We start from the raw sequence: 23059 nt of genomic DNA, 5'->3' as shown, positions 1-23059 counted from the left end.
AAAAATAAACTACTGGGACTACATCAAAATAAAAAGCTTCTGCACAATGAAGGAAATAGTCAACAAAACTAAAAGACAACCTATAGGATAGGAGAAAAATTTTGCAAATGACATAGCTGGTAAAGGGTTATTATCCAAAATAAATAAAGAACTTACAAAACCCAATACCCAATAAACAAATAATCCAATTAAGAAATGGGCAGAAGACATGAATAGACATTTTTCCAAAGAAGACACACAGATGGCCAACAGACACATGAAAAGATGCTCTACATCACTCACCATCAGGGAAATGCAAATCAAAACTACAATGATATATCATCTTACACCTGTCAGAATAGCTAAAATCAACAACACAGGAAACAACAGGTGTTGGTGAGGGTGTGGAGAAAGGGGAACCCTCTTGCACTGTTGGTAGGAATGCCATGTGGTGCAGCTCTGGAAAACAGTATAGAGGTTCCTCAAAAAGTGAAAAATAGAACTAACTACCCTATAAACCAGCAATTGCACCACTGAATATTTGCCCAAAGAATACAAAAACACTAATTTAAAGGGATAAATACACCTCATTTACAGAAGCATTATTTACAATAGCCAAAATATGGAAACAGCCCACATGTCCATCAGCTGATGAATGGATATAGAAGACATAGTATATACATACAATGGAATATTATTCAGCCATAAAAAATGAAATATTGCCATTTGCAATGACGTGGATGGAGCTACAGCGTATAATGCTAAGTGAAATAAGTCAGTGAGAGAAAGACAAATACCATTTGATTTCACCCACATGTGGAATTTAAGAAACAAAACAAATTAGCAAAGGGGAAAAAAGAGAGAGAGGCAAACCAAGAAACAGACTCAATTCTAGAGACTAAACTGATAATTACCAGAGGAGGTATGAGTGAAACAAGGGATGGGGATTAAGGAGTGCACATGTCAGGATGAGCACCAGGTGATTAAAATAAAAACTTTAAAACAATGTACCAGAAGTCCTTGCCAGTTCAGGAAGACAAGAAAAAATAAGAAAAATCAGTAATAAATGTAAAGATTGGAAAGAAAGAAGCAGAGTTATTCCCAAACAATATAACCTTCTAAATAGAAAATACCAAACAATACCAAACAGGCAAACTTCTGGAGCAAATGGAGTGGGAAGTAACTGGATGTGAGATCAATGAACAAAAGCACATGGATTTCTCTATATAAAAATCTAAAAATCAGAGGGGCCCATGGGTGGCTAAGTCAGTTAAGCGAACAACTTTGGCTCGGGTCATGATCTTGCAGCTGGTGAGTTGGAGCCTTGAGTGTGGCTCTTTGCTGACAGCTCAGAGCCTGGATGTGTTTCAGATTCTGTCTCCGTTTCTCTCTGCCCCACCCCCGCTTGCATATGTCTCTCTCTCTCTCAAATATAAATAAGCATTACATATTTTAATCTAAAAATCAGAAAATGTAATTTAAAAATTTTCTCCTTTTCCAACAGCAACAAAACTATATGACATCTAGGAACATATGTAACAATAGATGATCAAGACTGTATACTGAAATTTATATAATTTTTATTGAAAAACATAACAGAAAGCTAAATAAATGGAGAGATATGTAAAAATGACCATTCTGACCTAATTAACCTAAAAATGCAATGCAGTTATGAACCTTTTTTTTTTTTTTTTGTATCGGGGGGTGGTGAGAGGAAAGGGAAGGCAGACAAAGGACCAAAAATAGCCCAGACAATTTTGAAGAACAAAGTGGGGGCTTATTCTACCAGATATAAGACTAATAAAGAGCACTTAATACGATGTGGTATTGACAAAGAGGCAAGCTATACACCAATGAAAAAGAAAAGAAACCTCAGAAATAGATGTCTTTGAATATAGAAACTTGACATATGACCATACAAATAAATGGCACAGGCTGGTGCTGTAGTAACTGATGATTATATGTAAAAAATAAAATTAGATCCATATCTCATAACAAATGCATCATTAAACCCCAGTGGATTAATGAATTAAATAAATGTGAAAAGCCAAGTTTCAAAACTTACAGGAAAAAAAAATAGGATATTTATATGACCTCCAGAGGGGAAAATAATTCTATTTTTTAAAGTTTGTTTATTATTTATTTATTTATTGCATTTATTTATTTTTGAGAGACACAGAGAGAGACAGGGAGCAAGGTGGGGTGGGGGTGGGGGCAGAGAGAGAATGAGACAGAATCTGAAGCAGGCCCCAGGCTCTGAGCCATCAACACAGAGCCCGACACGGGCCTCAAACCCACAAATCATGAGATCATGACCTGAGCCAAAGTCGCACGCTTAACCAACTGAGCCACCCAGGCACCCCAAGTTTATTTATTTTGAGAGAGAGAGACAAAGAGGAGAGACAGTGCGAATGGGGGAGGGGCAGAGAGAGAGGATGAGAGAGAGAATCCCAAGGAGGTTTCGCACCATCTGACAGGAACCTAAAGCAGGGCTCGAACACCCTAATCATGAGATCATAACCTGAGCCAAGATCAGGAGTTGGATGCTTAGCCAACTAAGCCACCTGGGCACCCAAATTTCATTGATTTTATTTATTTATTTATTTATTTATTTATTTATTTATTTATTTATAATGTTTATTTGTTTTTGAGAGACAGAGAGAGCACAAGTAAGGGAGGGGTAGAGAGGGAGGGAGACACAGAATCTGAAGCAGGCTCTAGGCTGTCAGCACAGAGTGCAACATAGGGCTTGAACTCACAAACCGTGAGATCATGACCTGAGCCAAAGTCAGATGCTTAACCCACTGAGCCACCCAGGCACCCCCAAATTTCACTGATTTTAAACTGATACTTTAAATATTCAAATAAGTACTTACAATGACACAATATATACAATATATAATACAGTTGTATTATACATTTTAAAAAATTTTAATATTTATTTAGTTTTGAGAGAAAGACTCAGTGCAAACAGGGAGGAATGGAGAGAGAGAGGGACAGATGATCCAAAGCAGGCTCTGCAGTGAGAGAAGCAAACGCCAATGTGGGGCCCAAATTCATGAACCGCAAGATCATGACCAGAGCCGAAGTCAGACGCTCAACTGACTCAGTCACCCAGGCATCCCTGAACTGTATTATATTTTATCCTAGGAGAATCAGAGTTTTTCTGTGCCAGAGGGGAAAATAATTCTTAAATGCAACACAAAAAGGACACATCATTTAGAAAAGAATTTGACTGCATTCAAACTGAAAACTTCTGACAAATGCCACCCAAAACATAACGAAATGACAAGTCACAGACTGCATGCAAGGTTTTTATGACTAAGGGTATCATTTGGAACAAAAGACAAATAACCCAACAGGCAAACAGACAAAACAGGCAGTTCACTGGTGAAAAATACAAATAGGAAATGATCATATAAAAAGTCTGAATGTCAAGAATTCTTGGCAAGGACATGGACCGAGCAAAGACATCTCCTCCGTCGGACGTAAGAGCAGGCAGGTGCAATTTCTTTGCAAGGAAATAGGAAATGTCCTGTAAAAGCGCAGGTGCACATCACTGCACCCTTACAGTATGCATGCTAGAGGAAATCTAGCCCATGAGCGCACGTTGATGAGTGCGTGACTTTCATTCTATTACTGTTGTGACAGCAAAAACCTGAAAACATATTAATGTCCGTTAACATGAACTGGATAAGTGAGTTGCAGAATATTAGGGTTTTACAAACCTATGCAGAAGTTGACAAGACAGAATTAAAGCTACATATATCCACATGGATAAACATCATGATGGTGGGTGAAGACAGAAAACTGCTTATGGTACTGATTATGTCACATTTTGGCCACAATGTTTGTGAAGTATGGAACGTGTATGGGAATGGCAAAACTAACCCTGGGCACCTTCTAATTTCAGACAGAGAGAGTGGGGAGCCATAGCTGGGGTGGGGTCACTCAGCTGGGTTTGTAATAATATATAATAACATATGTCTTATTTTTAGAAATATTAGAAGCAAATTTTGTAAATCTAATAAGATTGGGCCTGTCTGAATGGTATTCACTACATTATTCTCAGATGTTCCAATATGTTGAACTTGCTCCTAATGTTTGCATGGCAGAGGGGTCAGTTCCTGTGCCTGCAGAAGAACAGTGCAGGTTCTGCCTAGGGCATCTCTGTTTGAACAGAAATGACCCTGTGCCTGTTGCTGCTCTGTGTCCGCCTCCTCCTGAGCAGATCATGGTTGTGGTGGGGGAGGAAGCACCAGACTGGGCATGAAAGACAGAAATCTGGATCCACCACCAGTTAGGAGACCACAGCTCAGTCCCTGCATACTCTGGAGCCATTTTCTCGTCTCTGAAATGTAAATGATAAAGTCTGCCTTTTAAGACCTCACTGGAGCTGGGACAATGTGTAGAAAAAAAAACAACAGTGTGGTAGATCTAAACAGACTGCAAACTAGTTCACAGAGGATGACCACCCAGAAAAGCCCTACTGGGGCCCAATGTAAACTATTATACATTATTCCTCTGCTGAGCGGTTTCCTTCTCCTCCCTTCTGCTCCTAAGTCAAATGCACTCTGTCCTGTGACCCCTGTCAACTCGCCCATTTCCATTGTGGCTCAAACACATTTTTGTTCAGCCCTGCCAGGATTATGTCATTTCTTCCCCAAGTTTCGGCAACCAGTTGCTTATTGATTTCTGGATCAAGTCAAATGCCCTGAACTCATCTTTGAATTCCTGCATCATCCCGTCTCTACCTTCCCTGTCTTTGCTTTAATCCTTTCCATCTTCCCCTACTCGCTTAACCTGTCACAAAGACATATAACAGATGCATTAAGGCGTAACTGACATACAATAAAGTGCACATATTTTTAAATGGACAATGTGATGAGTTTCGACACACACATACACCTGTGTAGCCAGAACCACAATCGAGACAGTGAACTTACGTCCTGAACTCAAAAGTTGCATCTGGCTCCTTCCTTCGTTATAAGTACTTTTGTGCATTCATGTTCCCTTTTGCCATTTTTGTGCATTCCTTCAAATGGCCTCATCATTGAATTATATTGAAAAATTTCCCATACTGCTTATTTTCCTCTTCACACCCTCCTCCTCCGAGCATCCCTATATTAATTTAGAGCCCTGGAAATAACTAAAGGCGTTAGAAATAGCCTCTCATCTCCAACAGTGGTCCCCACGCTGTCTCCTCCCGTTCATTTATATCAATCCTTAGCATTTCCACCAGTCTGTTTGCCGCCAGACAAAGCAATAGTGCTCCTCCTGTAGTCCTTGATTTTGTTTGGACACCAGAGTGACTGGGACACTCTTGCGAGTGAAAAGGTTGTCTATTATTACTTGTGCTGCGACTGTCCCAGACAGTGTGTTGCTTGCCCTTGTCAGAATGCTCCCCTCAGATCTTTAAATCCAGGCTGTGCTGGCACTGAAGCAATCCTGCAGCAGACAGAGGAAGGAATTGGGCCAATAACTCTTTGTGGTTCCTTATCTGAATGTGCCAAGGACTCTGGGTCCCAGTGTGGGGGGTGGAGAGGTATCCACCTGTGTGGCATAGGACCCCAGTCCTGGTGTCTCCCTAAGAAGCTGCCTGTAATCCTGCTTTCACCACAACAGCCAAAGGACTCCAAAGGCAGCAAGCACATCCCTTGGTGGTGACTCCAGAACATCTACATGATGGAGGCTCAAGGGCAGTAATCTAGGTGGAATTGGGTGGTGGTGGGATCCTGAAGCTGTGTTTACAAAGCACATTGCATCAGACCTTAAATGTCTGTTGTCCATTTCAAACAATGGGAGTGCAGCCTATGGAGATGGTGAGGGTCTAAAATACCCCTTGTCACCACTGTTGCTTCCACATCTGCCCCACCAACCACCTCACCTATCAGTCCTGGCTCTTCAAAATTAGGGCACATTCTGGGGCTCCTGGGTGTTCAGTTGGTTAAGCATCTGACTCTTGGTTTTGGCTTAGGTTATGATCTCATGGTTCGTGAGTTTGAGCCCCACATTTGGCTCCATGCTGAAAGTGCAAAGCCTGCTTGGGATTCTCTCCCTCTCTCTCTCTCTCTCTGTCCCTCCCCTGCTCTCTCTCTCTCTCTCTCTCTCTCTCAAAATAAATAAATAAATAAATAAATAAATAAATAAATAAATAAATAAATATTAAAAAAAAATTAGGGCACATTCCTAAAGTGTGGAAGATGGCTTCCAGTGACCTCCAGGAAGATCACACAGAGATGAGTTTGTAAGCTCAGTTGTGAGCTGTGCCCCCCTATCTGTCTTTGTTTTGGTCTTGCACGCAACATACCTGGCAAAAAATTCTGGAACTTTCTAAAAAGGATGGGTTGATACCCTTAATGTCCACTGTGATGCAGGCTTTTTCCTATTGTGATGGTTAATTTTATGTGCACACTTGACTGGGTTAAGGGATGCCCAGAAAGCTGGTAAAACATTATTTCTAGTGTCTGTGACGGTGTCTCCGGAAGACAGAAGCATTTGAATCAGTAGACTCAGTAGAGAAGATAATCCTTACCTATGTGGATGGGCATCATCGAATCCACTGATGGCCCGCATAGAACAAATATGGGGAGAAAGGAGGAATTCTCTCTCTCCACTCCTCCTGCTCTTGGATTCTGGTGCACCTGCTTCTTGAACTTTCAAACTCAGCCCACAGCTTACACCATCGCCATCCCCCCTCCCCACTGATTCTTAGGCCGTTGGACTGAATTTTACCAGGGGCTTTCCTGGTACTTCAGCTGGCAGATGACAGACCATGGGACATCTTGGTCTCCATTTCTTATAATAAATCTCCATATATCTGTATTTATGTCTATACCTATAACTGTAGCTATCCTGCTGGTTCTTTCTGGAGAACGAATACATCTATTTTTATAGACATTCAGTTATTTCAGTTAGGGTTAGGTGGGGCCTGTGGTCACATTATCACTGCACCTAGAGCTGGGTGTGCTTGGGATCATTCAGTGACAGAATCCAAAATATTTTTCCTATCTTCCTACTCCCTCAGTTTCCCAGGTGCCACCAATTCTGTCCTTATAGCTAACCCACCTCCATCTCCTGTGTATACCTAACACTTTATCCATCAGGCCACTCAGCAAAATAATGGCCCTCCCTTAGGACAGAGTGGAGGATTGAAAATTCTTTTATAATTTAATATTTTTATTTCCTCTCACAGTGGAAATAAGATAGTGCACTGAAATTGCTATCGTGCTTGTGACTTTTTCCCCATTAGACCTGGTGGGAAGAGTCTGCCTTTTATTTATTTCTGCACATCTGATGTCCAACTCAGGCATGAAAAAAAAGATGCTTAAAAAACTCCCTGAATGAGGGGGTGCCTGGGTGGCTCAGTTGGTTAAGCCATGGCATGATCTCAGGGCAGTTGGTTCAGCTCAGGGCATGATCTCACGGTTCGTGGGTTTGAGCCCTGTATCAATCAGGCTCTCTGCTGTCAGCACAGAGCCCACTTTGGATCCTCTGTTCCCCTCTCCCTCCAAAATAAATAAACGTCAAAAAAAAAAAAACCACTTCGGGGCACCTGGGTGGCTCAGTTGGTTGGGTGTCTGACTTTGGCTCAGGTCATGATCTCGCTGTTCCTGAGTTCGAGCCCCATGTTGGGCTCTGTGCTCACAGCTTGGAGCCTGAAGCCTGCTTCAGATTCTCTGTCTCCCTCTCTTTCTGCCCCTCCCCCACCTCTCTCTCTCTCTCTCAAAAAAAAAAACATTAAAAAAATAAAATATTTAAATAAACCTTACTGAATGAATGAATGAAAAACTCATTGATTTCAGAAACATTTACAGAGTGCTGGTCATGCCATGTCGTTCTCTGGAAGCCACAGTAAGGCAAAGATACCATTCTGCCTTCACTGAGCTTATAGTCTGGAGAGGGGGCAGGTATTAATAAAGAAATTACACAAATGCATAACTACAATCTGTGATAGCTTCATGGGAAAATAAAGTACAAGGAATTATGAGAATTTAGCACAAGGATGGCCAGGGCTAGTCTGAGGGGGAAGGTGAAAGATGAAGGGTGGGGAGGAATAAGCTCACCAAAATGAGGAGAAGGAATGTTCTGGACCAGAGAGCATTGTGTGCCAAGACTATGGTGCAGAGAGACCCCTGAGGGGTGTCCTGGAGGCTAAAGGCAGCCAGTGTGACTGCAGGGAAGGGGAGAGGCAAGAATGTCACAAAAACTGAAGCCAGAGAGGAGATAATGACTCTGTAAGACACGCTCAAGATTTAGAGCTTTGCCCTAAAAGCAAGTGGTGACGCAATCAGTTGTGCAATTTTAACATCGATGTATGATGGTGTGATGCAGGGGACAGAAAATGTACTTGGACCGGGGTGGAGGAGGATGTGATAGTTAATTTTATGTGTGAACTTGGTTGGAGTGGTCTTTGGATACGAGATCAAACATTCTGGATTTTTTTACGAGGGTGTTCTTAGAGGAGACTAACATTTACATCAGCGGACTCAGAGTAGAGCAGACTGCCTTCCACTATGTTGGTGGGCCTCATCTAATCGGTTGAAGGCATAAAGAGAATGAAAGACTGACCTCTCCAGAGCAAGAAGAAATTCCACAGACAGATGGCCTACAGACCTGAACTGCAGTGATGGCCCTTCCCTGGGTCTCCAGGCTGCTGGCTCACCCTGCAATTTTGGACTTGTCAGCCTCCATAATCACATGAGCCAATTCCTTAAGGTATCTCTCTGTCTCTGTGTTTATATATGTGTGTCTACATACACCTATATAAATATACATATAGTGTGTATATGTGTGTCTGTGTGTATAGTATACGTGTGCATGCGTGCGTGCATGTGTGTGTACTGCTTCACACATCTCACTGGTTCTGTTACTTTGGCGAACCCTGACTAATACTGAGGAGGTTTCAGAGCTGAGCAATGAGATGGCCAGAGGAGGAAGGCGGGAGAAGTGCTGAGCAGCACAGACTGCTGGATGAGGCTGGCGACCATGAGTTTAAGGCATAAGGCACAGGGTTCGTGGCAAGGTCTGCGGGTCTTGCTGGTCAGGGTGCAGTCAGGGAGAGAGCACACACCGTGCAGGGAGTGTGGGCCAACCAGCCAGAGAGGAGCTAGGAAAAGTGAGTGCAGGAGGCCTGAGCACTGGTCCCTGTTTCCTTGAGATGGTGAATATGTCTCAAGGACAGGGAGAAGGGTGGTGTTGCACAGTGGAGTCCAAGTGAGGCCAGACAGCAGGCTTGGTGGGAGTAGAAGCTGGACAAGTAAGCCCAAGGTGACAATGCCTGGGCTGGAGAACTGGGGTGCCCTGCCAAGCCTCCCTGAGGGGTGGCTGGGTTCAGGGAAAATATCAGGTTGTGTAGTGACCTTGGAGAGGGCTGTTGGGCTTGTGCAGAAGGTGGGTTGTGGAGCAGGGAGGTTAAGAGCATGAGATGCCAGGGCTCTGCATGAGGCATCTCCCTGAAATGCCATGTACTTTCCCAAGAAAGAGGAGACTTTGGGGGAAAACCACTGAAGGGAGGGACAAAGGCAAGGGACTGGCACCACTGAAAGTGTCCTGCTCCCCAGCAGTGAGCGAGCCCCTCTGGAGCCTGCATTCTCCATGCCTGGGCCTTCATTTAACTGACTGCATGAGGAGGTATGGGTGCACCTGCAAGCCCATCCACCAGTCCTGAGTGGGGCTACAAGTGCCAAGAGACACTGGGAGGGAACCAGTCCAGCAAGGCCGCCTGCCTGGGAGGGGACTTCTGTGAATATCACTCAAAATACTTCTACCTCAAATGCTGAGTATCCTGGACCTTGTTTTAACTCAGCAGGTACAGATCAGTCACAGCCCTCTTGGGTGGAACCTCTGATCCATAGGATTATTCCAAAGGGCGTTTAATTGTACTGATGCTAAATGGATCTGTAACTGCAGATGTCCCACCAGACTCGGTATTACAGCCGTGCACAGAAAGTGATGCCACCAGATCGGAGGGTGGCAAGGCAGGCTTCCAGTGGTGTTGGAGGGGACAGAACATGCCACTCAGGGACATCATGACATGAGTTGTGTTCAGTGGCCAGGAGAACTCACTATTTCTAGACATTCCCTTGCATGGGTCCCATGGTTGCTAGTTTAAGTGTGATAGTACCTCATCTCTGAGAGGATCCCACCTGGCCAGAGGGACTCATTAGTGTTTCCCTTAAGAATCCAGAGGTGAGGGGAGCACCTGGGTGCCTCAGTCAGTTAAGCGTCTGACTCTTCATCTTGGCTCAGGTCAGGATTTCATGGTTCATGAGTTTGAGCCCCACAATGGGCTCTGCCCTGATGGCATGGAGCCTGCTTGGGATTCTGTCTCCTTTCTCTGTCCTTCCCCAGCTTGTACTCTCTCTCTCTCTCTCTCTCTCTGCTCTCAAAATAAATAAGTAAACAAACTTTAAAAAGGTCCAGAGGTGAGAAGAAAGCTATACAGAGATATGATACATCTGCCTTACTCTATGTAGCTGCCCAGTTCCAAAATGGAAACATCACATTTAGCAGGTATGTGTGTGTGTGTGTGTGTGTGTGTGTGTGTGTGTGTGTGGTGTTGCACAATGCCAGTCCATGCTGTGACTTTTGTCACAAAATGTTGACCATTCACTTATCCTCAGAATCATTTTTATTTCTTTAGCATGGTTAAGAACTTACTGAAGATTAGATACTAAATGATGAGTCCATTTTCCAAGTCCCTATTTTTTTTTTTGAAATTATCTTGTCACCCTCTCCACCCCCCATTTTTTTTTACGTTTTTAGAGACAAAGATAAACCATCTGTAAGATAAGACAAGAAAGCACATAAATTCAATAACTGATTTCTTGGGAAACTTTTATCTCCTTGTCCATTGATAATGTTTCTTTGGGTAATTTGGTTTCCTATGGCTCAATAAATTAAATCCAGATAGATGAAGCAAGAAATAGATTTTTAACTCTGTTCTGAATTAGAATTATATCATTATAATAAAACCATAATGACATTCTGGGATCTAGGAAAGAATTAAAGCTGGGATGGATATCATATCAGCATATGATGAAGCATATTCTACCAGTTAACAATTCTGATTTTTGTAACCTTTTAAAAATTCTGTTAATACTGATCAGGAAATATGTCACAATCTTGTGCTGGGTTTGGCTTGGCAAAGGCAAACATTACACTACTAAAACATCCTTTATCATTTATTTTATCATCTTATCTTACAAAAGCCTTGATATTATTTTATCAGGAGAGGGGATCTGTGTAGACTTCATCTTTAGGTAAAATTGCCCACCATTGTCTAATGGTTTGGAAAAATAGCTTCTGAAATCCTAAATTTCAGGCCCTTTTTACAGATTATTCATAATGTGATGTCCACAGCCAGGTCCTGTCATCAGGGAGCCGAAACTTGAGTCTTGGAGAACTAGACCCTCTGAGGAGTGCTGCCCAACACTGGACTTGTTCAGGGACCCCTGCAGAGCCATCTGACCTCACTCTACCCACACAATAGGCTGCTGGACAACAGGATGGTCCATGACTCTGGTTCTGCAATCCTGGGATCCCTGCATGGCACAATGGAGTTCTAGGTCTTCTCTGTGCCTCTGTCCTTTGCCCTGCCCTCACTCCTATCAGGGTGGAGCAGTAAACTTTGGTAGGACATGAGATATTACCTGTTAAGAGGCAATCAATACCCTAACCGAGAGGCTTGTGTGCCCCCGGGGGTTCTCTGCTGAAGAACAAGAGAATCCAGGAGTAGGAGTGGTCAGGAAGGGCAGGAAAGAGACCAAGGGACGGAGGGCTTCCAGGCCTCCAAGCCATAGAAAACAATCTTAGGGGTGAGTGAAGCAGTGTCTGCGTCATTTTCTGGATTCCAAATATATTCTTCATTAGCCAGGAAGAAGACTGGTTTCTGTTCATTTTCCCTGATGACAGATTGTGCCTGTACAACTTTCTGGTACTGGTGGGTAGTAGCGGGGGAGGGGGAAGGAGGGTGGCATAATGGTAAGTGAGTAGTTAGACCAATCTCATTAAGTCCCTATCAGCTAACTCAAACACAACTAAAATCAAAGGCACTTTGATTCCTAAACCAATTACATGAGATTTCCCCAGCACAAACTGAATTCATTAGATACAAAGTATGGATAATTCATAATTTAATATGGAAATTTAGGCATGAAGTATTACTAATCAGATAGCTAGAACCTCAAATCAGACTATTAAGAGACCAGTGAACCTGCTCTAATTGCTGGCCAAAAAAATATGAGCAAGAGAAACTAATGAAAATAATATCCCCCTTTTGCATTTCCTTTGGCTAAGGGTTAAGAACATCTGTAGGCTACAGGAAGGGGCTCCCACAGAAATTTGTTCCTTGTTACAAGAGTGCCTTTCTTTCCTACCACCCTTGTGTGTTCTGAGAGTTTTAATGCGGAGAAGAAACACCAGGTGCCTGCTGCAAAGCCTTTTACTGCAGGGGTGTCATCCAACACAGCGTGGCTTGAATGACTTTAAAAGTAATGATCACATTAAAAATGACTGCACCAGCAATTATAAGAAAACTAGAGAACGGGGCACTTAGATCTATAAGAATCTCAGAGGAAGGAGTACCTATATTTATGAGAAGGAAGTATAAAATCTTCATTATGCTAAAGCCTATTTAAATAGAGCACAATGCTTGATATAGGTTAGGAATAGGCTTTTGTGCTTTGAAGTATCCATACACATCAGAAAAGATCTAAGAAAGATATGAAACACATTGAAAATTCCACTGTAATTAACCAGCTAGAGACATCTGTGGTGACAACTGGGAACAAACAGAGAAGGTTGCTGTAATCCAAGGGCTAAAAGCAAAGACACAAGTGCTCACGGAATAAGTAAGGAAAAAGTGATAGAGAAGCAAAGACTTGAGAAGTGGCCTGCCCAGAGCTCAAGATCGCATCAAAAGCAGAGCACAAAGATAATATTCACTGCAGAAAACAAGGTGGGAAGAGAGCTTTAAGAGAAACTGAGCAAAACGAGATGGAAAAGGAAGAATGAAAACAATTGGGGGGGGGGAGGGAATGATAGGAAGGATGGATAAAAGCAGTCCAAGAGATTCAGCTATCCTAAAACAAAGACAACAGAGAAAAATTCAGATTTATACTTTAAGAAAACTGCTGAAATAAAGCAAGATGAAAACTCACTGTGCAAAGGGTACATGGTACCATAAGAAATTTGAGAAAGGTTGGTCAATATCAAGATGTATCACAGTGAAGCGAATGGACTTGATAATTTAAAAGTATTACTGACACCTATACCAAAAAAGAAAAGAAAAAGAAAACCAAGAAAAAACAAAAGACAAAAACAAAAAACAAAAAATGATGCCTTATATCAGCTAGGATGGGCTAGGTTATGCTGTGGTAACAAGTATCCCCCAAATCTCAGTGGGTTAAAACAACAAGTTTAGTTCTCACTCATGCTAAAATGTCCAATGTGAGTAAATGTGGGTGAGTTATGGGGGCTCTACCCATTGTAGTACCTAGACTAATGGTGCAGCCCCCATCTATAACTTGCCTATTACCATGCCAGAGGGAAAGAGAGCGCTGGATACTCAGGCTTGGAAGTGATACATAGAAGTTTTGCTCACATGGCACTGAACAACCACAAGGAGACTAGGAAGTACGATCTTACCACATTGAGGGAAGCTGGAGAGCTAGAAGTATTTTTAAACAGAATTAATGACCACCACATGACCAAAAGGGAGAAAGCATTAGGCTGACTTTAAGGTCTTTCTCTGTAGCAATATTCAATATTCAATTATGGATAATGATGCAGAAAGCTAAAAAGAGCATTGCCCCTACCATTTAAATGACCAAACGCTGGACACTCTGCAAATTCATAACTTAATTGGAATCCATCAGACAGCTGAGGTCACACAGCAACCAACCAACCCAAATTCTAAGGACATGGGAATCTCCATGTTGAGAAACATGAGCATGTGTTCACTTGGGACAGATGCTTTAGTGAAAAGGTGAGCAGTGTGCAGGGTCATGTAGGTAATTCAGCATAGAGACAGAGGCTATATGGAAGAATCAAATGGAAAGGCACAATCACAGACATGAAGGATGTCTCTGAGGCATCAACAGACTCAGCAGAGCTGAGGGGAAAATGGCCCAGTGTGGTTTATGTTGGGGATGCAAGGCCAGTTCACTGTCAAAAGTCAATCAGTGTTATTCACCATGTTAGCAGACCAAAAAAGAAAAAGTACATGAACATTAAGTCGATGCAGAAAAAGACGGATAAATCCAATGTTCATCCATGATAAAAAGAACTCTCAGGAAACTAGGAAAACCAGGGATAACTTCTACAACCTGATAATGGGCATCTATAGAAAAACTTAGAGCTAACACTATATTTAGTTCCTAAAATCAGGAAAGCAAGGATGTGTGCTCTCACCATGTCTATCCAATACTGCAATGAGGTGAAAGAAAGAAAGAAAGAAAGAAAGAAAGAAGGAAAGAAAGAAAGAAAGAAAGAAAGAAAGAAAGAAAGAAAGAAAGAAAGAAAGAAAGAAGGGAGGGAGGAAGAAAGGAAGAAGGAAGGAAGGAAGGAAGGAAGGAAGGAAGGAAGGAAGAGGTATTCAGACTGGAAAGGAAGATGTAAAATTGCCTCTCATTGCATTTCACATGACTGCCTACAGAGAAGATCCAAAAGAATCTATAAAGGAGCTACCAGAACTATTAAGTGAGTTTAACAAGATTACAGGATACAAGATCAGTAACAAAAATCAAATTTCTATATACTAGCAATGAACAAGAGATGGTTAAAAATCTTTTAAGTACCATTAAAATAGCACTAACAAACATGAAATACCATAAGCAAAAATATTAAAGAAAATATGTTAAGATCGATATCTCAAACACTGTATAACACTAGTAGAATATAAAAAGAACTGGGGTGCCTGGGTGGCTCAGTTGGTTAAGCGTCCGACTTCAGCTCAGGTCATGAGCTCATGGTTTGAGGGTTTGAGCCCCATGTTGGGATCTGTGCTGACAGCTCAGAACCTGGAGTCTGCTTTGGATTCTGTGTGTCCCTCTCTCTCTGCCTCTCCCTGGTTCACACTCTGTCTCTCTTTGTCTCTCAAAAAATAAAAAATAAACATTAAAAAAAATGTTTAAAGACCTAAGTAAATGGAGAGCTATATACGAATATGTCGATTCTCTCCAAACTGAGATACAGAGTGAATGCCACCCCAATCAAAACCCCAGCAGGATTTCTGGAGAAACTGATAAGCTGATTCCAAAATTTACACGGAAATGCAGAGGAACTAGGATAGCCAAAATGATTTGGGAAAATAACAAAGCTAGAGGACAGCAGTAAACAGACCCTCCCTTCCAAGTGTCTTTCATCTACCAGATTCCAGATGAAACTCAGCTCCCCACCCTATACACTCAAGGCCATTGATCTCATTACCGGCCCTCAGCTGGGGGGCAGGCTGCTCACTGCTCCCTCTTTTTCAACCATAAATCCTCCTTATTCTGAGCCTCATGCCACCAGCTCTGACAGTTCCTACATCCGGAGAAGTGTTTTTAAAACAAATTTATTCAGAAGTTTGGTGTAGTCTTTCTCAGGCCTTCAGCTCTCACCGTTGTCTTGGGCAATTTGAACACCCATGGGGATGAGCCGTTTGAGAAGACTCCCCTGCACTGACTTGAACTGTTTAGGTCTCCTTCACTTTGTTTCATTGTAGTTATCCGCCCCCCCCCCCACCCCAAGTGGTTTCCTCATCAGGGCACCAGAGCCAGGGGCACTGGGAAAGGGTGGGTGGGACTGCAGGCTTGTCAGCCCAGCCTGGGCCTTCTTAGAGGGAGCACTGTTGTTCCAGCACCATCTTTCAGGCCACAGCCACTCCTCAGGGGATAGAGAGTCAAGAAGACAGGTCCTGGGAGGGTCCCACTGAGTTCAGGTGTCATAAAGGACTCCAAGGTCTTGGGACTTCAGACCAAATACCTCTAGCCCATCAACTGAGTGGGACATGACATAGCTATTTAACTGCATGCACGCACCCATGTGGCCTCCAGACTGCGAGATTCCCTGGGGGATTTGTCCACTCTTCCAGGGGGCAGTGACTGCACTGTAATTTAATTATAATTACCTATTGTCTTGTTATAGGCAGCAAGAAATACCCTTTAAAAATTTCTTTTAATTAAAAAAAATTTTTTTTAAGTTAAAAAAAAAATGTTTATTTAGTTTGAGGGACAGAGAGTGCCAGCCAGGAAAGGGCAGAGAGAGAGAGGGAGACAGAATCCCAAGGAGGCCCTGCATGGTCAGCACACAGCCTGAAGCAGGGCTCCATCCCATGAACTGTGAGATCGTGATCTGAGCTGAAATCAAGAGTCGGATGCTCAACCGACTGAGCCACCCAGGCGCCCCTGTTTTTGTTTTTTTGTTTTTTAAATACGGAAAGAAAAAGTCAGGAGGTGACTTAGGAGTTGTCAGAATGAGATCTCAGAGTGAGCACTAGCTGCCCATGTCCCCATTCCAGGAGGGCTGTGAAAGGCCACGGTGGGTCTCAGACACTGACCCTGTGCAAGCCCATAGTGAGAGAAACCATGGTTGTATGCAACGTGAGGTGGCAAGAACCACCTTGCACATAAGAGGACAGGCCCTTGAGTGCTGCAGTCTGGGTTCCTCTGAGCCTCCTGGATCTGTTACTCTGGAGGGCTGCTGGAACCACTCTGCAAGAGGAAGTCAGTCCCACCCTGTACTTTAGGCACATTTCCTATCTCTCTTACGTCACTGCCCATTTGCCACATGTTTTCACAGTGCCCTGGACTAATAGGGAGCTCGCCCAGACCAACAGGTCATTGTTGCCAGCATTTGGAATGACACCCAGGTACTCAATTCCAGAGGGCAACACTTTGCTCCTTTCTCCCCCGATTCCAGGGTGACTCTTCGAGTCTCCAGTTCCCCACATACTGTGTTCCCTATGGACATACTCTAGAGCTCCCTACATACTGTAAACACAATTTTATCACCATAGAGCATTCCTTTGACCTTGCTGCATCCTTTTAGAAAAGTTTTAGCAATTTTCACCCAGGGAAAAGAGAAGAACTGGGTTCATTGTTCATATGCGTTTTTAAGCAGCCAATTCTGGTTTTCAGGAGAAAAAAAAACTTGCAGGAAGAAAAAGAAAGGAATAATATAAACAATTTTCCATGTCATTTAAAAAAATCAGATGCTGCACACAAGAATAGATTGCTGTGGGAAATTGTAAAATGTCTTTCTCCAAATATCTTTTAAAAAGGCAAAATAAATGCCCATCTGTTCCCCGATGGTGTACCAGCAAAAATGTTAGAAAAGCAGTAGAATGCATCACATCCACATTTATAAAGACCTGTTTCAACCATTCATATCCTACTCCACATATGTCAGAGGCAGGAAAGTGAAATGGTAAAAATGGAAAACGAGATCCAGAAAGCAACACCTTCAAAGTGAAAATCTATAATCCTATAAAATGTTCTCCGGAAAGATATTCCCTCTTGCATTTCAGCTACAGAGATGAATTAAGAAGTGGAAGGAATAGATACATGAGTAAAGCCCTCCTAAAATGTCTGTAAATGCATGGGATGGAATGCATGAATAAGCAGTGCCCTTGGCCATCACCTTCAACGTCAGCCTCACGGCGTTGCAGTCCTCCTGCAGCGGATTCAGCTTCAGCGTCTCCCCAAGGTTGCTGCAGCCGGATGACTGGTGCTGCATTTCACAGCAGACACACACCCCGACACTGTCAAACTTAATCTAGACAGAGGAACACAGACAGATCTCACCATTAAAACGGCATTCTGCCCTGGCGGGTACACTTGAGCTACACAATTAAGATCACGTGAAAATGCCTCAGTTCAGAGCACCCTGGTTCAGTTTTCTTTAAGTAATAAAGCCAAATGATTTATCTTGACAAAAGCCATGGAAACACACACACACACCAGGAGGAATAACTTCAAATTCCGATTTTCAAAGCAATTAATGAAAAAGAAAAAAATAAGCTTGAAGAAACCTAAGCGATAGTAACAGACAGTTACAGAGGAGTCACAGAAAGAGATTAAAGTAAATGAACAGAAGGGCTCCTGGGTGGCTCAGTCAGTTGAGTGTCCGACTCCTCTTGATTTTGGCTCAGGTTATGATCTCATGGTTTGTGAGTTCGAGCCCTGCATCGGGCTGTGTGCTGACATTGCAGAGCCTGCTTGGGATTCTGTCACTCTTTCTCTCTCTGCCTCTCTCCTGCTCTCTCTCTCTCAAAAATAAATTAAAAATAAACACTAAAAACAAAAGGAAATGAACAGAATGCTACTCCTATTGAGTTATGTATGGAGACATGTTATCATAGCTCTGTGTCTTGGCACGTTCTGCTCCCAGGGTCAGCAATTTCCTGACTATAATGTCATGGCCTATCAAACTCCTACTCATCTGTCAAGACCCAACTCCCATGTCATCCTTGAGGCCTTGTCTGGTTTTCCCTCTCCGGAGCTGCTTGCTTCTTCTCTGGGCAGTGCACTCCACCCCCAGATCTGCTGGAGACTTATTTTATCTAGCTGTAGTTATTTATGTCCTGTGTGCTCCCCGAGGGCAACCACCACATGTTACAGGCACAGGATTCACAATGTGTAAGGTGTGGCATTTCAATAAATGCGGTGTAAATAAACATGTCTTGGAAAATTAAAAACCAGGGAAGGAAAAAATGCAATCCAAGTGTTTTGAAAGCTTGGAGCCCAGGAGGAAACCCTCAGAGCACGCCTGCCCCCCCACCCCCCTGCAGCCTGAAGTGGACCGGGCATCGCCAGCCTGCAGAAATGAGAAGTCACTGCCTTCTGCAACTCACAGCCCTAGGCACCCACCCTCACTGACTTGTTCCCATTGCTGGCTGAGTCCTCCACGCCTAGCTGCTGTCACCTACACACCCAACTGCTCACTAACACAGACTTCCAGGGAAGTGAAATAAAAAGGGATAGCCATAGGTCAAGGGTATTGTCCAGGGCCAAATTTTCATCTTTTAAACCTCAAGTTAATTTATCCTTTACCTACTTTATGCTTCAATTTCTGCTCTTTTAGTTTGATCTAAAATGATGACTGACAGACTGGAGGAGGAGAATTGAGGGCGGAGGCCAGCAGGAGGAGAGCCATACCCGCACCAACCACTGCCAAGAGCCTCCGCCACCTCACCTATGGGCCGGGGGTCGGGAAGGTTGCTTTTGCTTTTAATGCTTTTAGTGATGTCTCCAGTCTCCGGAGTTGAAGTCCACCCTGAGCATGGAGTCCAGCTGAGGGAGCCCTAACAACACTATCACCCATAACAACATTCCACAGTGGAGGTGCACAGGAGGTGTGCAGGGCCAGGTCGTTCAGTACAAGTCCCCCCTTTGTATGAGGCAGCCTGTCCTGCTGACCCACAGAACACACAGAACTCAGAGACAGCTGGGATTGGGCCCCTCAATCCCACACACCAGATGTGTGCTTTGGGCAAGGCCCTTTCCTGCTGGCTGGCCAGGGCTGGGCTGAGGCTGTGGGGACTTTGTTCCCTAACAGACCCCTCAGACAGGTTCTCCTCCAACTAGAGATGCCATGAAATGAAGAAGGACTGAGAAGTCAGTCATTGCTCTTGCAATGGGAACTGTTTTGTGGTGGTCTCAGCCTATTGATAGTGATGCTATTGATCAGGAATGCCGGGAGGCACTCACCTGGGCCCACGCTACCTGTGATGAGCTCCCCACAGACACTTGTGGCTAGACCAGCCCCGTGGTTCTTGAAATGATTGCAAAACACTCCTCAGCAACAACTGTCAGGGAACTTTGACAAAACAAAGCTTATTGGCTGCAGTTCCTGGAGGGGACACAGCATACCCAGGGCCATGTAGTGATGTCATGATAGGGGGTGAAGGTAGAGGGGGCCTGGGGCTCTGCCTTTACTGTGGTCCAGGGTGGGGTGTTTAGGGCTTCACGGGTTTGTTCTTTATTGGTGAGTTTAAACCCTAAGAGCAGGAATTAGGGCATGGGAAGGGAAAAGCAGGATAACTCAAGAGGTCAGTTATCTGGGTCGCCCAGCGGGGAGGGAAACTTCATGGCTGGGGCAGCCTGGCTCCTTATTTGTTGTGTGGCTTGTAACTCTGGGCAATGTGTTTATTTGAGATGGAGGTCTTTGAAATGAATACCTTGACAATCAAAAGCTTAATGTCAGGCACTTAAACTGTAGAAACTCTTTCCCCAGAGATCCACTCTATTCCCCCTGATGTCCCACTTTTGCCTTTCCCTATTCCCTCCCTCCTTCCGCCCCACCCTGGATCCCCCTCACTCTCCTCTGCTCTCTCCCCTGACCATAGCATTTACCACTTTCTCACATGCCCTGAGATGGACTCATTCTGTTTATCTTCTGTTCCACCCATCAGAGTGTAAGCGAAGGATCTGGGTCTGTCTTATTCACAGATGCACACAGAACTTACAACAGTGCTGGCTGGGAACGGCTCTCTCTCCCAATCTCTCCATTGCTGCCTGCCGCCCTGGCTGAACAACATGAGGTGCAGCCTGTTTGGCATGAACAGATCCCTGGAAAGAGGCAGGACATCGAATGGTCCACTAGCTACACTCATGTAAATAGCTTATCACATCGCACTCTGTGGGGATAAAACAACCTAACGCTGGAAGAGGAAGGAGGAGATAATTTGCGGGGAGCAGACAGGTCTAGGTAAGTCTCCTTGAATGGAACAGAAAGGCCTGAAACAAGATTCTCAAGGCACCCACCGCCAAGTCTGCATAATAAATTTGAAATGGTGTCTCACGCTAGATACTTGTTAAAGTATGCCTGCTCTGAATTCAAAGCCACAGCCCAGTACTTGCTACAGAGCACACAACGATTTTTTCCAACTGAAGAATTAAGATTCCATAATCAGGGAAAATCTATTTAAGCTACAGTAAGTACCTAGTGCCTCAGGTAATGCCCAAGACCAATCATCACCCACATGAGTAAATGCACATCCCAGCAATTTACTGTGACCAACTCTGTTGTGCTGTGGCTGGGGTTTAATTTAATTTTAATGTATTTTAATTTTAATTTAATTTAAATGTAAAAAAACCCCACTTATACGATCTTTAGAAAAAAAACACTGGAGAAAATCTTTAGGATCTAAGGCTAGGCAAAGAGTTCTTGGAGTAACACCAAAAATATAATGAGCAAAAATTGACTTTTGTGCTACAAATGACCCGTTACAAGAATGAAAGACAAACTATCGACCGTGAGAAAATATGTGCAAACCACATAGTCAAATAAACCATGTACTATATATGATCTTTGTCTTTTATTCTAAAGTCTTAACTGTTTTTGTTTTATTGCTTGTTTAGTGTCCTATGTGCTTGTCTCTAATTCACCCCCAATCTCCCCAAGAGAACTGAAAATATACCCTGAGTGTAATCCTACTCATCAGATGTTCTGTCAGCTTTATTTTCTTCTTAGAGACAGTTCCATGGAGCCTCTCTGTCCTGCTTTAATCTGGACTCATCAATCTATAAGTGGTCTGTCTACACTAGTCATGTACATGCTGGGACATTTTTCTTTTATCACCTCGAATTCTCTTTCCTTTGTTAGATCCCCTCTTCTCTTGTGTCTTGGCTTACGATCTCATTTTGGGGGAAGTAAGTTCCTTTAGTACTTTCCTGTCTAAAATTACAAAGACTGAAACTCCCAAGAATATGCCAGGATGTGGAGCACTGGGGACCCTCAGGCAGGTCTAGTGGGTGTGTAAATTGGCACAGCCACTTCGAAGAATGGTTAGACCTTGTCTACTTTTTACTATGGCACTTAGGATGAAGTTGTTATTTTTACCCATAGGTATCTAATTGTTCCAACACCATCTGTTGAAAAGGCTGTCTTTTCTCCATTGCTTTTGACCTTTGTCAAAAATCAGTTGGGCATATTTCTGGGTTCTCTGTTGTGTTCCATTTATCTACTTATCTCTCTTCCTTGACTACTGTGGCTCTAAGTCTTGAAATAAAATTGATTCCTCCCCTTTCGTTCTTTTTCAAAATTGTTTCTTTGCCTTTCTGTATACATTTTAGTATAAAATTGTCTACGTCTACAAAAAAAAAACTTGCTGGGGTTTTGATAGGAATTGCATTATGTTTGCATATCAATTTGAGGAGAATTTATAACATTGCTATGCTGATTCTTCCAATTCACGAGGACAGTATGTCTCTCCACTTACTTAGAATTCTTTGATTTACTTCATCATCATTATGTAGTTTTTCAGTGTACATATCCTGTACATATTTTGTTAGATTTACCCCTGCACACTTTCTGAGTGATTATAAATAGGACTGTGTTTTCAATTTCGGTGCCCATACACTTATTGCTAATATAGAGAAATACAATTGAATTCTGTATGTTTATCTTGTATCCTGTGAGCTTGCTGAACTCACTGATTAGTTCTAAGGGATTATTTCTGGAGATTCCTTGGGATTTTCTATGTATACACTCATGTCATCTACAAATAAGGTTAGTTTTATTTCTTCCTTTCTGATTCGTATGCTTTAATTTGCTTTTCTTACCTTGTTGCATTAACTAGAACTTTTAGCACTATATATACTACATTGAACGATAGTGGTAAGGACAGGCATGCTTGCTTTGTTTCTGATCTTGGGAAAGTTTTCAGTCTTTTCCCATTAAGTATCGTGTTCACTGTAGGGTTTTTGTAGATGTTCTTTTTCAGGTTCAGGAAGTTCTCCTTTAAGTCCATTTTTCTAAGGATTTATTTATCATGGAAGGATATTCAATTTTGTTAGTGCTTTTTCTGTATCAGATGATCTCACCATGTGATTTTCTTCTTTCATCTATTAATATCATAGATTACATTGATTGACTTTGGAATATTGAACCAGCCTTGCATCCCTGGAATAAACCCCTCTTGGAGATGATATGTAATTTTATTTATATATGCTGAATTCTACTTCCTAGTATTTTGTTAAGGATCTTTGCATCTATGTTAATTAGGGATATTGGTCTCTAGTGTTCTTTTACTGTATTCTCTCTCTGGTTGTGGTAGATCATAATACTGGATTCATAAAATCAACTTGGAAGT

The 23059-nt window shown here is 42.8% G+C and overlaps 1 protein-coding gene across 3 annotated transcripts in view; it reads right to left on the bottom strand.

The window, feature by feature from the left end:
* Positions 1-23059, bottom strand: part of ENTREP2 (endosomal transmembrane epsin interactor 2) — a 453892-nt gene that overhangs the window by 62587 nt on the left and 368246 nt on the right. For 2 of the 3 annotated variants that reach the window (XM_053223651.1, XM_027067908.2), the window contains exon 4: positions 17605-17739. The exons of the other annotated variant lie outside the window; for it this stretch is intronic. In XM_053223651.1, the coding sequence (XP_053079626.1) occupies positions 17605-17739 (135 nt within the window). The remainder of the gene's footprint in view (positions 1-17604; positions 17740-23059) is intronic. 3 annotated transcript variants of the gene reach the window in all.

Source organism: Acinonyx jubatus, chromosome B3 (assembly GCF_027475565.1).
Source record: "Acinonyx jubatus isolate Ajub_Pintada_27869175 chromosome B3, VMU_Ajub_asm_v1.0, whole genome shotgun sequence".
NCBI classification, from domain to species: Eukaryota; Metazoa; Chordata; class Mammalia; order Carnivora; family Felidae; genus Acinonyx; species Acinonyx jubatus.
Note: the sequence above shows the minus strand (reverse complement) of the source record. Positions and strands in the feature narration are given on the sequence as shown.